A 15,663-nucleotide genomic window follows, 5' to 3' on the forward strand; every position below is an offset into this window, starting at 1 on the left:
TTCTGGCTGCCCTCTGCTAAATTGTTTGATTCTCTTAGCATGGAAGGCATCCTCTTGCCCTGTCTGGATGAGGAGAAAGGTTATGGTTTGAAAGAGTAGTTCCTATTATACCTTGGTGTTGGTGACAGGTAAAATTCAACAGGGGGTCCAAAAAGGAATTCTTTGTTTAGAGGAGCATGCAGCAGTTCAGCATTGAACCTGGTATGACAGAAGTTAAGTCCGGAGTCCTACATGCCTGTTAATGACTGAACCTGTGGCAGTTGATCTGTAAGATGCATCTAAAGCATCATACCCACATTTTAAGGAGTGTCTGGAGACCTGTAAAACTGCTGTCGCTACCTCCTGGATTTTCTCAGATAAGGTTCTATCAGCAACAGTCTGCCTTATTTATGATTTGGTTTTGTATAGACTCCAGGTAGTTTAATATATGAAACTGGCAATTTATAAAAAGGGTAACAGATGTATAATCTTTACCAAATCTAATAGTCTGCTTTCCCTATTACTGGGTAGGGGATATCTAGTTGTCCCCTTAAGTATCCATTTATTGGATTTTGTACAGACTACTGAGGGGTCAGCTTTAGGATTACTGGAAAGGTGCTTGTGCAAGTCAACCACTCTGTAAAACCTGTCAGGCCTCCTGGGTGCAAGTGGGAGATAATCAAAATGCAAAGATATGTCTTCAAAGATGTCGTCAAGCACGCATGCACTGGGATGATAGCCAGTGGTCTGGATGATAGTAAACTCAGTAGTTCCCTATAATGGGTCTGAGCCCATGCTAATTGTTTACTTTCCCAATTGAAGGCCTCCTTCATTTTATGAAGGGTATCCCTGAAAGGGAGGTCCTCTGTGGAAGAAACAGAAGAGAAGGTATCATCAAAGTCCGAGTCAGGATAATATTTTGGTAGTAGGTGCTCAGAGTAGGACAGCTCCTCCTCATCTTCAGAGCCTGAAGAATCCAATTCTTCTGGAAAAGCCACATTCCTACTCCTTTTAGAGGAGGGAAGCTTCTGGGATAGTGGTCCAGGTGTGGTTGGCTCTCTAGATTTCATGAAGGTGATTAACCTCTGAGCTATTTTTAAAAGGTCCTGAGTTATAACCTGAGCTGGAATGGCAGAGGGCTGAGGAGAAGACAAAGGAATGCTGACAGTTCTCCTTAGTTTAGACATCCATTTTATCAAGAACACGAAGATGCAGTTATCTGACTGTGACCTCAGACTGGAGTTCCATGGCTGAAGAAGATAACGTATCTCCTTCAGCATCTGCAGCACGAATGTTGGAAGCAGAAGCCTGTGGAGTGACCTCAGGCCCAACCAATGCTGATGTCATGAAGAACCGAACAGAAGGCCTGCTACTATGCCGGCCTCCTGGTGGGTTGCACTACAGGGTTTGGGACTAGCAGCCATCGGACCAGGGGGCTACGAAGGCACCTCACCTGAACTGGCAGTTGAATTGGTAGCATGGGTCAATACTTTGTTGACATCGTCTGTAAGGTTTTTCTTTGAATTTTTTTTTTTTGTGTTTCTTAAGAATGAAGTTGGCAGAAGTTGGGATTTGCAAAGATTAGGAGGAACAAAAACAAAGGACTCCATATGAGCAGTTAGGAATTTGGCCCTGCACTTAGTCTTTGCTGGGAATTTAGTACAACTGGGACAATTATAGATTTCATGCAAGGGCCCCACACATAACAGATATGAGTGAAAATCTTTGTGCAGGATTTACTTCCCATACTTCAAACAATTGTTATTTACATATTAAAGGAGAAGGGGAAAATCATCAATGGGATCCTTACTGACTGGCAAAAAGGAGAAAACTTGGAAAAACAAACCAACTAGACTGCAAGCATTTTGTACACATGAAGAAGCAAACTGAACTGCATGGCTAGAAAGTACTGAAGATGGAGCTGACAATGTCCATATGTTGGTCTTCAAACGTCTGTCAGTTAGAGATGATGCAAAGACTCTGGAAATTGGGTCAGTCGCTGGTTTCTACATGGCAGGAAGACACAAGAATCAATTTATACTGACTATGAAGGAAATCTGCAAGTAGCCTAGCAGCCTTTAAAACTGTCCCCTGCAGTAAACAGAAGTATTCCTCAAGCACTTGTTGTTTGTCTTTCGGCTTTTCCCAGTTAGGGACCGCCACAGTGGAACTCAGGTCCGCTAATGATTGGCAGTAGATTTTCACGAACGCTGAGGTGCCAGCTCAACGTCCAACCTTCAATGAAGGCACGCCCATTTACGCATGTCTTTCGAACGCCACCCAACCGCGGGGAGGAGGCACTCCCCACACTCCAGCCAAGAATCGAATGGGAGAACCTCTTGCTGTGAGGCAACAACGCTACCGCTGCACCACCGCAGCATTCCTCAAGCAGTAAACCAACAAATCATCCAAGGGATAGGAAGAAGAAAAAAAAAGACAGTGATCCTTTTACAACAAAATGCTCCAAAGACAAGTCCCCAAAATGTAGCTTACTCCTGCAAGTAAAGTTTCACAGTAGAGACTGTGGCCCATCCTGGGAGTGACGAATCAGGGTGAAGGCTGTACTGCTCTGTGTATATGTTCATTGCAGACCAAACTGCAGCAACACAAATGTCTGCTGTATACATTCCTTAAAATATTAAAAATGACAACCCCCTGCAGTAGAATGGTCCATTAATACATTAGCCAAAGTCTTGAGCCTCTTGGTAGCATATCACAATATAATAAGAAAGGCATTTAAAAATCTATGCTCAGCCACTGATTTATCTTTCCTCTCAAGAAGGAAACAAATGATGCAAAGGTCTTCAAAACACTGAATAAAGACCTGCAAATGATGCATGCCTATAAAGCGGGGCTATGAGGATTACAGTCTCACTGCAGCAGGCAGCCTTCTGAAGAAACTTTATGAATAAGGGAGTCACAGGGTAAGCATATAAGACACCTGGAGGCAAGCATACAGAAGAGCATCCCTGGGTGACTGCCTCTGAGGAGGAAGTAAGGCATAATAGCTGCCACACTTTGAATGGGAATGCAAACAGGTCACAACACAGACTGCTCCAGTGCTAAAAGATCTGAGTGGCAACTCTTGGACTCAGGGTCCACTCGTGAGGAAGAAGGCTGTTCCTACTTAGACTGTCTGCCAGTATGCTGGACCCACATGGGATGTGTTGCAATCAGAAACCACTCGGATGAAATCATGCACTGCCAGACTCTCATAGCCTCCCATTAAAGACAGTAAAATTGTGTTTCCCCTGTATGGTCAGATACCTAATGTTAGACCATCTGTCTGGACTGAAATTACATCCTTCGGGAGAATGTCCTGAAAGCCGAAATGCCAGCAGGATCAAACTCATGTCCAGGACATTAATGTGGCCTTAAAACAGTATCAGGTCCCTTGAACTGTCCTCCCTTCCAAATGCCCCCCCCCCCCCACAAAAGAAGGAAGGCATCTGTCGTACCAGAGCAGTGGGGTGGGAAACAAATGGCCTCCCATTTGATACTAAGGGAGACTCCAGCCACCATCTGACCTGATGTCAACATACATTCATGGGGGATGTGTTACATAATACCATTATGCTGCCAGAGTCTAGTGCAGAGCCCTCATGCAATACCTGGCTAGAGAAACCAGAACATGGAAGCTGCCATGTACCCCAACAGCTTCCGAAGGACAGTGGCAAGAAGCTTTTTGTAAGAAAGCAAAGATACTAAGACCAAAAACTTGAAATTCTGGATGCCAGAAGCTTTGCAATCTGAGAAACAGTGTCCAAGTGGCAACCTAAGAATTCTAGTGACTGAACTGGTTGAAGACTTGGTTTCTTTTAACTGACTGTGATTCCCAAGGAACTTCACAGCTGGAGTCAGGTGTCTCTGGCCCTGACTAAGTATGCTCTCATGACAGCGGTTAGGAGCCAATCATCCAAGTAAGGAAAGGATGACTGCCATGCATTTCGTGAACACCCAGGGGACAGTGGCAAGATCAAATGGCAGCTCTCTGGACTAGTAATGATTGGCTCCCAGTTGGAAGCACAGAAACCTAATGGAATGCCTGTCTGTCTTCATATGATGGAAGGCATTCTCAAGGTTGATCAAGCATATCCAGTCATCCTTCCTGAGCACAGGTAAAATGGACTGCACTGTGACCATACAGAACTTGGGTCTGTTTTACAAAGGGATTCAGCTTGCTAAAATCTAAGAATGGCCTGAGGTCCCTGTTCTTCTTTGGAACTAGAAAGAATCTTGAGTAGTCGCTGGATCCTCAGTCTAGTGGGACCTCTTGGATGACTCGATTTGTAAGTATCTTCTGAATCTAGCTGCTTCCTGGTTCTGATGGGGTGGAATATCTGGGAGAAGAGAGAGATTCGAAATTGGAAAGTCTAAAAATGGAACTGAATAACCTCTGGATATGACAACACCCATGTGTTCAAGTGATGGCCTCCCAAGCTTTCGGGTGGTGGGCCAAACAATCCCAGACTGCCTCCAGAGCAGGACAGTCAGACAACCCTTCAGGATCACTGAAAGGGCCTCCCACAGAAAGCCCCGATTCTGTGGACCGTCCCTACCTTGTGGGCATCGTCCATTGTGGCACGGCGGAGCCTTCATGAGAAGCATCTTGAAAAGACTGCGGAGACTACCTGAAGAAAAGACATTTCCTGCCCTTTCGGTTCTGAGAAAAAGACTGGTGAGAGGGTAGCAAAACCTATTCCAACAGCAGACAATGTCTTTCTGTCTTGCTCACTCCTTGTGAAAGTGTCTTTAAAGTTTCAGCCCGAACAGTAAGGAGCTCTCAAAAGGGCATTAATAAAAGACACCTTAAATCAGTCTGCAAAGTTACACAATCCCATTCATGCATGGCAGTGCATGGTAATGCCAGTGCCAATGGCCTGGGGCATTCTATTCGTATCAATGGATAGCAACCTCATGGAGACATTGGCTATCAATTGCAAAGTAGACAACAAAACCTCCAGAGAATTCTGCATCTCTAGGGTCTGCTGAGTCTTGACACTTCTGACACTGTGTCCCTTTGAAGCCTAGTCAAGTTGTCTAAACAAATTAAATGAACTCAGAGCAAAAGTAGCTGAGGCATAATAGCACTTCTCTAAATGGTCCAATGGCCGAGATTCCCTATTTGCAGACTGGACAGAGGAACTCTCTTCCAAAATGTCCTTCTTGGTGGCTGCCACCACCATGACAGCATCCACAGCAGAACCCTTACTCCAGTGTACCCAGCCTTTTGGATGCAAAAGTATGTTATCAGGCTCTTTGGAAATTAGTCCCACCATATTGGGCTCCTTCCATGCCTTTCAAGAAACCAGGTTAATTAGTGCATGTGGAGGGGGACCCACCCAGGATGTAGCTGGGCCCACCCAGAAGGTCTCCAAAAACACTGACTTTTGCAGATACAGGGTTTCAGCAGTGCACTGCCCCCCCCCCCCGGCAAAGATGTTCATGTTCGAACAGATTGCTAAAGGAGGCATTATCACAGGGGAATTTGGGGAGCCTCTCTCCTTCCTCGACATCAGCATCCTGTGTGAGAGACTCATCAGGAGAGTCCAGGCACATCCTCTTATGCAACCCCTTACCACAGACTCCCACCCCAGAGACTCCGGAAACGAAAAAGAAAAGGCAGGGGCTCCACGTAGGGGAGGGACAGACTGTAAGCCAACCAGTGTGGGCTGTCCAGGAGCAGAGCAGACTGAAGAACATCACAGTCGCCGATGTGCGAGAAGGGGGAAGTACTAGTCTTATTTAACCATTCCCTCTTCTTACAGGAGAACATACTTTCTACAATGTCAAAAGCCAAAGCAGAGGCAGGCTGACAGAAGCCAGAGGACCTTAGGTCCAAAGATCTCAAGGAAGCTCCGGAGCTCCAGTAGAGCCACAGCCTGCCCTGATGCAGGGAGTGGAGCTGAGCTATCAAAGGCAGATGCCCCAAGAGGAACAGATGACTCCAAACCCGGAATCATCGGATCAGACCGGGACCAGCTTGGCTTGATGCATTGGCCCTGAGGTCTTCTGGGCTCTGACGTGGTTGGAGTCAAGGAGACCAAGGCCAGAGTTGCAGCTGCAATTTCCAAGCCAACCCAACCCACCAGAAGGGAACACAACCGGTCCCAAAGACTTTGCATCCATGAGACTTGAGGGAGGAAACCAAGCTGATGAAACCGAAGTACCAAGGTGGGATCCCAGAACAGAAGGAAACAGGCCTAACTGCATCTGTGCCAGAAGTAAATTTCATCAACTGCTTCAACTCAGAAGCTTTTAGGCTGGCAACTGACCTGAATGACCAAGTCAATGAAAGGGCTTTGGAGGTCTGTCTGGGAGGAAGGGTTCCCACTGATCAGATACAAACTAGGGAAGCCCAGATCTGAGGAGGAGATGGGGAGGACTTTGGCAAAAAACTCTGGCAGTGTAGATAGAGAAAAAGGTGACCCAGCCTGCCCCAAAGAAATCCCCTTAGACAGAAAGGGACTGGGGCTGCTCAGTGCTGGAAAAGGAATCTTCCTTGAAAATCAACACCGAAGGCAACTGGCTCTGAGAAATCAAAGTTGACAGCAGGGTCAAATCCACCACGGAAGCTGAGGGCCTTGGAACCTTTGGATCTGGCAGACCAGAAGGCAAAGCACAGGAAGCAGAAGCAGGCTGCTTACGATCCCCTTTAACAGACTTAGGGTCCTTGGATCAGGGTCGATGACTGTGATCCAAATTATCTACCTTGCTGGCAGACAGAAAACCTTGCTGGCAGACAGAAAACCTTTCAATACCAATTTAGCTGTCCTCTCATTTACAGCCTGAGAGGAGAAGCCTTCGGAAATGGAGCAAGGGAACTCCAGATGGCCGGTCCAAGGAAGTACACATATTTATCGTAAGCATCCTGTGAAGCCAACGTATGGCCACACTCAACACATTTCTTGAACCCCCTTCTAATCAATAAAAAGGCACACAATACACTAGAAACCACTGGGGGGGACACTAAATTTATTCTAACCTACACCACATATACTACCAAAAAACTATCTAAAACGAATTAAAACTAAGAATGCATGCTAAAAGGGTAGCGGACAAGGGACCAAAAGCACACACTAAATGAGCAAAAAAGGATACGCTCCAACTGAGCAATGACCATAGCTGCAGTCCAGAAATGGCAGCAAATCAGATCTGAGGTTCTCTGGATGAGTGAGGCATTATAGGTAGAGGAGGCTGTGCTAGTTCAGCTGAAGTCTTGGGAGACTTGGCTGGGCTTGGATCCGATAACCCACAGGTTGAATTCAGACAGAGAAGACATCAGATCTAATCACAAAGTGGATTTCCAGAGAATCTCTGTCCAAAAAAAGTGTCATTTTAAAGTCCTAGCATTATTTCATTACCAGAAATGAACTTTCATGCCCTTTTCAATATTCCCATTGTACTGGGTTTATTTTTTAAATCAGATACTGCGTTTCATTTGTTCTATCGATGAATTCAGTTTCCATGTTTAATGGATAAATATGAAAAGATGATATAACCAATTTATACACAGAGTTAACAGAAGCAAAAAATGATCTTACAGGTTCATAGGCAAGCACTAAGCTAGCTGCCCTTGTGGGCCATTTTAAGCCTAGCCAACTTCTCTTTCTATGTGCTCAAAATAATCTATCACATTTGGATATAGGTTGACCTTACTCATCCCATGGTCAATAATTGTATATTATCCCTACTAAGAATAAATGTGACCATACCATAGATAATTCTCAGGGACCTGTGCATGGGATAAAGCATTTAGGAGCTGCCTCTGTCCATCATTAGTACAGGGGCAGTCCTGGGGTAAATTTTTTGTTTCCCATTCACAAATCTAAGTTGTGCTTGATTATAGACAGGGATGAATTTTGTTTTATGTGGATGAGGAGTCTGTTCCACAGCAGTGGTATCCACTCCGAAATATACCTGTCCCTCCAAACCATTCTGCTGATGGTGCAGAAGAGTTTTAGATCCCTAGTAGACTGAGTACATCTGATTCCATTTGACTAATGGCTGTATGAAAAACACAGGTCACCTCTTAGCAGTTTGTAGAATACAAAATATAGTGACATAGCTTTGAGTTGGTCCATGTAGGACATGTTGTTTAGGCCTTGTATCTTTTTAGTAAGGCATCTCTGTGGGCAATCCAGTTGTTGCATGTGTCCAGAGAGATACATGCCAAAGGGGGCATTATATTCAATGACTGGCATAATGAGGGCTGCGTAAAGGTTGAGAATGACATCCTTAGATCTACACACAATCCTTTTGTTTATAAACTGTGCAATATGAAAGGACTTTCTTACAACAGACATATGCTGGTCAAAAGTTAGGTCACCGTACACATAAGTTCCAAAATCCTGAACAACTCGGTCATCTCTTAGGGATATAATGTTAATGTGGTAGATGACTTCCCAAATAATACAATAATGCATTTTTTTGGCATTTAGCTTCAGTCCATGATTTTGACACCAGTTATTTATTTGGAGCAAGCCTTCCTGAAGGATGGCCAAGTGATATGGAGATTCAATGACTGCTCCTAGCTTGCAGTCACCTTAGTCAGCCAGAGCCCTTTACTATTGGTTTTTACTTCAGAAAAGTAAATGCCAAACAGGAGAGGGTCACACCACAGAACTCTGGGGACCCCGCTGGTTACTGATCTCTTTGTGGGGGTAACTTCCCCTTTTTTGATTATCTGCATCCTATCTGCGAGCAAGTTGGCAATCCAGACTGTGACACAGAGTTTATTTCCAGCTTAGCTTTCCTGCTATGCCTGAGAGGGGAATTGTGTCAAAAGCTTTGGTTGAGGTATGTGGTGCATACCATTTTTGCCTTAATCCATTGCTTTGGTGACCTTTTCAAAAAAATCCACCAGGTTGAGTAAGCATGACCTACTCTTGACAGATCTAAACTAAGATAAATTCAGTGTTTGGAGGTTCCCTAATGTCCTGATTGATCAATTCAATGATACATCTTTCCATGGCTTTGTATATAAGGCTGGTCAGACTTGTGGGGTTTGTGGAAGGTCCTTGTTAATGCAGGGGAATGACTGTAGCTGTTCTCCATTCACTTGAATGCTTCTACATGACTAGTGAATATAGTCTTTGGGGCAATAAATCTCCACAAGCTAAAAAAATATAAATCCCAAGGGGACAGACTCTCTAAATGAAAATCTGATCAATAAAGTAGCCCTTACAAGCCTTATTCACTTTCAATAATGCCAGGAAAGCATTTTGAAAACCCTGATGAAAGACATAAATAGCAAACAGATGAGCTTTATAGTTACATCCAGAGTCTAAGACTGCAGGTACAGGAGCCAAAAAAGGTTCAACCCCATCTCAGTAGAAAACTAAAAATGTATCCACTTGTCCTTGTATATTTTTCTGGTATTAGGTTTTTTGGCAAAAGGTGAGATCTGGATGACCCTTTGAAGGCAAACTGTATCCTTAATCAAAGAAAGTGGAGTAATCATGTTTTTAACCTAAGGGTGGGTGTGTTGAAAGTCTCCAAAGGGGCTCAACCTGACTGCATTCTCTAGTACATGCTGGTCAAATAAACATTACAAATTGTAGTTGAAAAGAGCAGTGTTGCCTTTTTATATTAACTCAGTCTGTACCAACAAACTACTTAATTTCCTATATGCAAACACCAAAGAAAGACAAAATGCATTTTTGTTCAAAAAAAAAACTTGGCATCCACAATACTGTTACATGAAACATACCTTCACAGCCTAACCATCCTTTCCAAACTCACCTTAGAGAAGTAACCAATGAGATGACAGCCTGTGTTATCTGCTTCAGTCATAACGTAAAACAAAAATGGCTCAACATCATAGTACAAGGTCTTGTGATCAAGAAAGAGTTTTGCCAACAGACAAAGATTCTGGCAATATATCTGAAAATACAATATACACCCATAAGAGTTCCACGACAGTTCAGTCAAAACATATTAAAACTTAAGCAAGGGCAGAGATCCAACACTTGCCCGAATTTTAATTTACAGACATCCGTTATTCTTCGTTAACTGGCACATAAACAAGATGTAAATGTGAATTTGTCAGGTAAACAAAATTTGCCAAAGAAATGCATGCTACTGTAAAAGAAAAGTATGCTTATAAATATTTACTCACCATAAAGAATAGTTGTGTAAAATCTTACCATAACCATAGATGTCCTTCTCTTCCATGCTGCAGTATTCTGTACACTTGGAGGAAGTGTAGATCTTTTTCTAAAGGCGTTCCATAGCCTTACTATCTTTGTCTGTGGGGAGAAGAGAGGAAGCTGGAAGGAGTTTGGAGGCTTTATAAGCTGACACAGAAACAGTGTCAGGGTCTACTGCAGGGCACTTAACCAAGAATTTGGTCCCCCCTCAGGGACCTTATAGAATCTGTCTGGCCTTCTTGGAGCTGGAGGCTGGGAATCTGGGTTGCTTGAAGCTGCACTGAAAGCACCCATAAATGCAGGTAGTACAGGAGGAATGGCTGAAGGGGCAGGGGAGTCCATCTGAAGTAGTTCGTAGTACCTCTTCTGTACTTCAGTCATTTTAGAGGAATCCCTTTGAAATGTTCCCTCATCTTGTAAATTGTTTTCCCGAAGGTAAGGTCCTCACCTGGGGTATCTGTTTCTGCAGATTCTTCTTCAGGGGAGGCATAGCCAAGGGGAGATGGCATTTGAGAAACATATGAAAGGGAATCCTCTGAAGAAGAGTCAGAGGATTCCTCAGCTTCAGCCTGAGAGGGGTCCAAGGGCTGAGGCCTAGGACTCCTAACAGGAGGAGGCACAGGGGAAGCTAAAGGAGAAGCAGGTTTCAGAGCCATAAAGGCATTAAAAAGACTTTGTGAAAAGGTCTTCGATCTGGCGAAACATGCTTCCTTTTTTCTTTCCTGTTAAGGGAAGGCCTAGCAGGCATCTGGGTCAAGGTAGGCCTGGATTTGGAAGACTGTAAAACAGGGGAGGATTCCATCTGAGGAGCCAGTACAAGCCGTGGATTCCCCTCACCATCAGAAACCGACATCTGGTTAACCTCTAAAGACGTGCCATCCACGCTGGGTTCTGTGGTTTCCTCACTGGTATCCTCTATACCCGTCTTGGCGGCAACAGAGCGTTCCTCCAGGCTGATGTTAGCCACAGGAGGGACATCAGGGGGAGGAGATGCAGCTATGGACTCAGGCATAGACCTTGGCCTTTTTCTTAGTGGCTCGACAGGCTGCCCGGATGGCTCGTCCATACCCAAAGCTAAACACTTAAGGTGCTGATTATTGAGGTAAATATTTAACTCATGCACTTGGCTGCTTAGTGTTTTTGGAACAAAGGCCTGGCAGATAAAGCAGGACTTGTGGTCGTGCGAAGGCCCTAAGCAAAAAAGGCAAAGCTGGTGGGTGCCCTTATGGGGGCTCTGATGATCGCACCTACACTTTCCCTTCCTAGATGACATGAACCTACACACAAAGCAGTGAGCAAAAGAAACAAATGTCCTTAACGGGGTACTTATTGGAAAAATGCTATCTGACAGCTGGTATGGCAGGAACAGCTGACATTTGACTGGCGGCAGAAAAGATCTGAGGTCTGGTATGTGCAGACGTCACTTTTATGGCCCACGTTCTCTAGGCCAACGTCAGACGTCCCAAGTACCCAGCAGTGACTACAAGCTTTTGTATACTGGCCAGACGTTCGGGTAGCAAGACAGGAGGACCCAAGTGTACACAATACTGCAACATCAGAATCGAAGGACATCTACAAATACTTGAATATAAGGTTATTCTGGGAGAAAGAACAGTTATTCAAGTAAACTCAATGTAATAGTAAGTTGTCGAGAGACATATCCTTGTAGCAGTAAGACATAATACCTAGGTGGCTACTCTACCTTTGGCGGAACGTTAACTGGATGAAGCAGTTAATTATTCAGCACACTTTCCAGATATGCAACTTGCCAACAGCTGTTCATCTTAAGTAAACACTGCTGACAGTTTTCATATGTATGCTGGCAGTGAATTAAAGTATTTTGTGCTTTTCATTTCTCTCTGTGGTTATACATTCTTGAAGCTAGTAAATTCATGTAAGGGACCTGGGGGTGGGGTGCTCCAGCAAGGGCTTGCCCCCTACCTAAATCGTTCATTTCTATTTTTTGTGTAGTCAAAGGGTTTACTCTTGTTTTATGCAGCTGAAGACCTGACTATTTTCATGTTGATAAGATGCTGCAGAACCTATATGGGTTTCTTATCAAAGCAAATGGCAACATGATAGGCCAAAATCTTAGATTAGATATGCTTATGTGTCTGTTTAAAATGATTCTTCTTACCCAGCCCATTTAGCCCTCCAGCTGTTTCCCCAAGTTACTGTGTCTGCAGTCCCAAGATCCCTCAACTGCTCTTTACTAGGATTTTCTCAATGTAATCCTGCTGGTAGGTGGACTCCCCAACCTCCAATTACTCTAGGAGTCACGTTTGTGGTACACAACAGGAATGGCTGGGGAGTAAAGGATCTTACAGAGAGATACAGAATATGGCACCAGGAGCCTTCATGTACATGGAGCTGGTCAGAATCCTCGAGTTGGAGGAGGGTCACGTTGTGCAACTATGTCCTGACATCCTGCTGCTCCTCTTGTTAAGCAGGCCAGCTGCAAGGCTCCTAGTCTCCACCAGAAGCGACACAGACAGTTTCCCTCTAACCCCGCCCCCCAGCAAGAGAGAGCTGGCCACTTCATCTTATTACCTCCCTGTCCATCCATCTTACCCTGTCAACGATCCAAGTTCTTGAACTTGAACTGCCAGCTGCATCACTCCTTGGTCTGGGTTAAATTACGGCTGTTTAGTAACAAGCGGGCCTTACTTTCACATCATGAAATACAAGTTAGATTTTGTGAATGAATTTGTCTTGCTGGTTTATTGTCTCAGTTGGCTGCTGGCAACCAAAGTAAAGTGCTTCTATTTATTTTGAGAGTTTAGGGAGAACACTAATGACTGAACTAAAAGACTGACTGAGATAAGCAACTTAAATCACTTTAGGCATAAAAAAATACTTCTTAAATATATTCATTCAGCTGGAATACAGTAGAAAGATATTTACAGGGTTACAATATGCAGTTATGAAACTATTCTCCAAGAAGTTATAGCTACCGGGAAAAGGTTCATGAAAAAGGCATCAGACCATTGATTCTGCTGGCTCAAAGGATGGCAACGTCAGTTTAGTTTTTCTAAAACGACAAACTTCAAAGTCAACAAGAGTATAGTTGTGCAATAGTATTCAATATAACAGTATATGAATAATGGGATTACTGAAGAAATGCATTCATAGGTGAAGCAAAATTAGCCATTGGCAAGTGTTGGTACTCTGGCCAGACTTCCAGAGCACCCAGATAACTCTGATCCAGGGTGGTTATCCTTCCCACTGAGGACATTAGCAGGAAATTCAGATGTATAGAAGAGCATAACAAGAGCCAATTTTTTTTTTTTTTAACAAAGAATCATCAACATGTATGACTTTCCCCAACACCATCTGCCACAGAGGGATACAGAATAATGTCTACAGACAATAACAAATAAATACAACTAATCTTTTACCTAAAACATTACCAAAAGCCACACTAGATACACTACAAGGGTGTGGGGATGCCAAAACCACCAGGGCTATACCAACTACATACATTGCATTACTAGCCTACCTCCTACAAGGTGTGAAATCAGGCACAAAAAATAAGCTTGGACAGGAAAGGGGAAAAAAAGTATATTTCATTTTGTTCTGCAGTAATTAACACATCACCCAAACATCAACAGGCATGGTGAATACTCTCACAGTACTAAACTATGTTCATCATAAAGATTATTGCTACAGTACATTCACAACTGAAACGTTAGTTTACAGGTTCATAGGATGATAGGATGATACTAGGCTACTGGCCCAGAGGCCCTTATAAGCCTAGCCAAGAATTTTGCCCATGTTCCCACAAAGTCAGCACCTGTTTCCTCTGTCCAGCAGGGACACAGGTGGGATCCCAGGGGTGTATTTTCTGTTTCCCATCCAGTCATCTAGGTTACTCTTAAAGAGGGCTAGAGAGGTACTCTGCTTAACATGGAGAGGGAGTCTACTCAACAGACAGGGGAGTCTCTGGGACACAAATCTATCCCGCCAACAAGTTCTATTAATGTCACAGACCAGGTTTAGGCCTTGCATGCAGGTTGCCCAAGTGGATTTTGACTTATGGATATGCAGCAACTCCATCAAGGCTGGGTCTGAGCAGTCTGTATGAGACTGAGTAGAGGAGCAGGGCTTTTAGCCTATCTGTACAGGACAGGTGTTTGAGACCCTGGATATTCCTGGTCAGGAATCCCTATGGTCTCTCTAGTTGCTGCATGTGCTTGGCAAGGTACATGTCGAAGGGGGCACTGTACTCGATAATGGGTCTGATAAGGGAAGAGTACAGGGATGTTATGACCTCCTTCTTCCTGGATAAAATACCCTTACTTATGAGGCGGGCCATGTAAAAAGCTTTCTGTACAATGGAGGCAACATGGTGGTCAAAAATCAGATTGCTATCAGCTTGGGTGTCCAAGTCCCTCATGACTGCTTGCATGCTTAGTACATTGTTATAAATGTGACAATTAGTGGGGACACCATTTTCCCCCAAGGGGATAATGATGCATTTCTTGGCATTCACTTTGAGGCCATGCTCCTAGCACCAATCATTAGTTTGGGTAAGGCCCTCTTGGAGGATGTTCACATCACTAGGGGAATTTAAGACAGCATCCAACTTGCAGTCATCTGCAAACTTGGTCAGCCACAGACCACTGGTCTTAGCTTGCACCTCAGAAAAGTAAATCCCAAACTGTAGAGGACCCAAGATCGATCCTTGGGGTATACCACTCATTACAGGTCTACTACTAGAGGTGGCTTCCTCTATTTTCACAGGTTAATAGGTAGGCACTAGGCTATTGGCCCTAGGGCCTTTATAAGCCTAGCGAAATGGTACCCTGGTTTTCGCCACCCAAGAAAATTATTTTCCTGTGCCCCTGTCGAGCAGAGCCACAAAAGTGATCCCCGGGGTGAATTTCCTATCTCCCATCCAATCATCAAGATTTTTCTTGAAGAGTGCTAATGACGAGCTTTGTTCGATATAGATAGGTAGTTTGTTCCAGAGTATGGGAAGTCTCTGGCACAGGAATCTATCCCTCCAGCATGTTATGTTTATTGTGGTGACATGGTTTAGGTCTCTAGAGCGTGTAGCTCGGAGGGATTGGGATTTCTTTAAGTGGAGCATGTCCAACAGCTCTGGGTTGGACATAGCTTTGTATGTTAGGCAGAGATCGCCTCTAAAAGTAGGCGATATGCGACGGAGTAAAGCTGGAGATTTTTGAGACGGTCTGCGTAGGACATCTGTTTGAGGCCAGTAATCCTCTTTGCGAGGTATTTCTGCGGCCTTTACAGTTGTTGTAGATGTCTTGTGAGGTACATACCAAAAGGGGCGTTGCACTCTACAAGGGTTCTAATGATTGACGAGTAGAGAGGAACAATGACTTGTTTTTTCCTGGATGAGAAACCTTTTGTGATGAGGTGTGCCACGTAGAAGGATTTCCTGACTACTGTGGCGATGTGATTATCAAAGGAGAGACTACTGTCCACCTGTGTCCCAAGGTCTCATCACACTTTTGGTGTTAAGTAGACTACTGCCTATGTGGTAGTTCATGGGTTCACAATTTTT

General features: G+C 44.2%; 1 protein-coding gene across 2 annotated transcripts in view; it reads right to left on the bottom strand.

Moving 5' to 3' along the window:
- Positions 1 to 15,663, bottom strand: part of KAT7 (lysine acetyltransferase 7) — a 609,598-nt gene that overhangs the window by 160,125 nt on the left and 433,810 nt on the right. For both annotated transcript variants that reach the window (XM_044055078.1, XM_044055079.1), the window contains one exon: positions 9,724 to 9,864. In XM_044055078.1, coding sequence (XP_043911013.1) covers positions 9,724 to 9,864 — 141 coding nt within the window. The remainder of the gene's footprint in view (positions 1 to 9,723; positions 9,865 to 15,663) is intronic.

This window comes from Protopterus annectens, chromosome 13.part0, assembly GCF_019279795.1.
Source record: "Protopterus annectens isolate FY-2018-M chromosome 13.part0, PAN1.0, whole genome shotgun sequence".
NCBI lineage: Eukaryota > Metazoa > Chordata > Ceratodontiformes > Protopteridae > Protopterus > Protopterus annectens.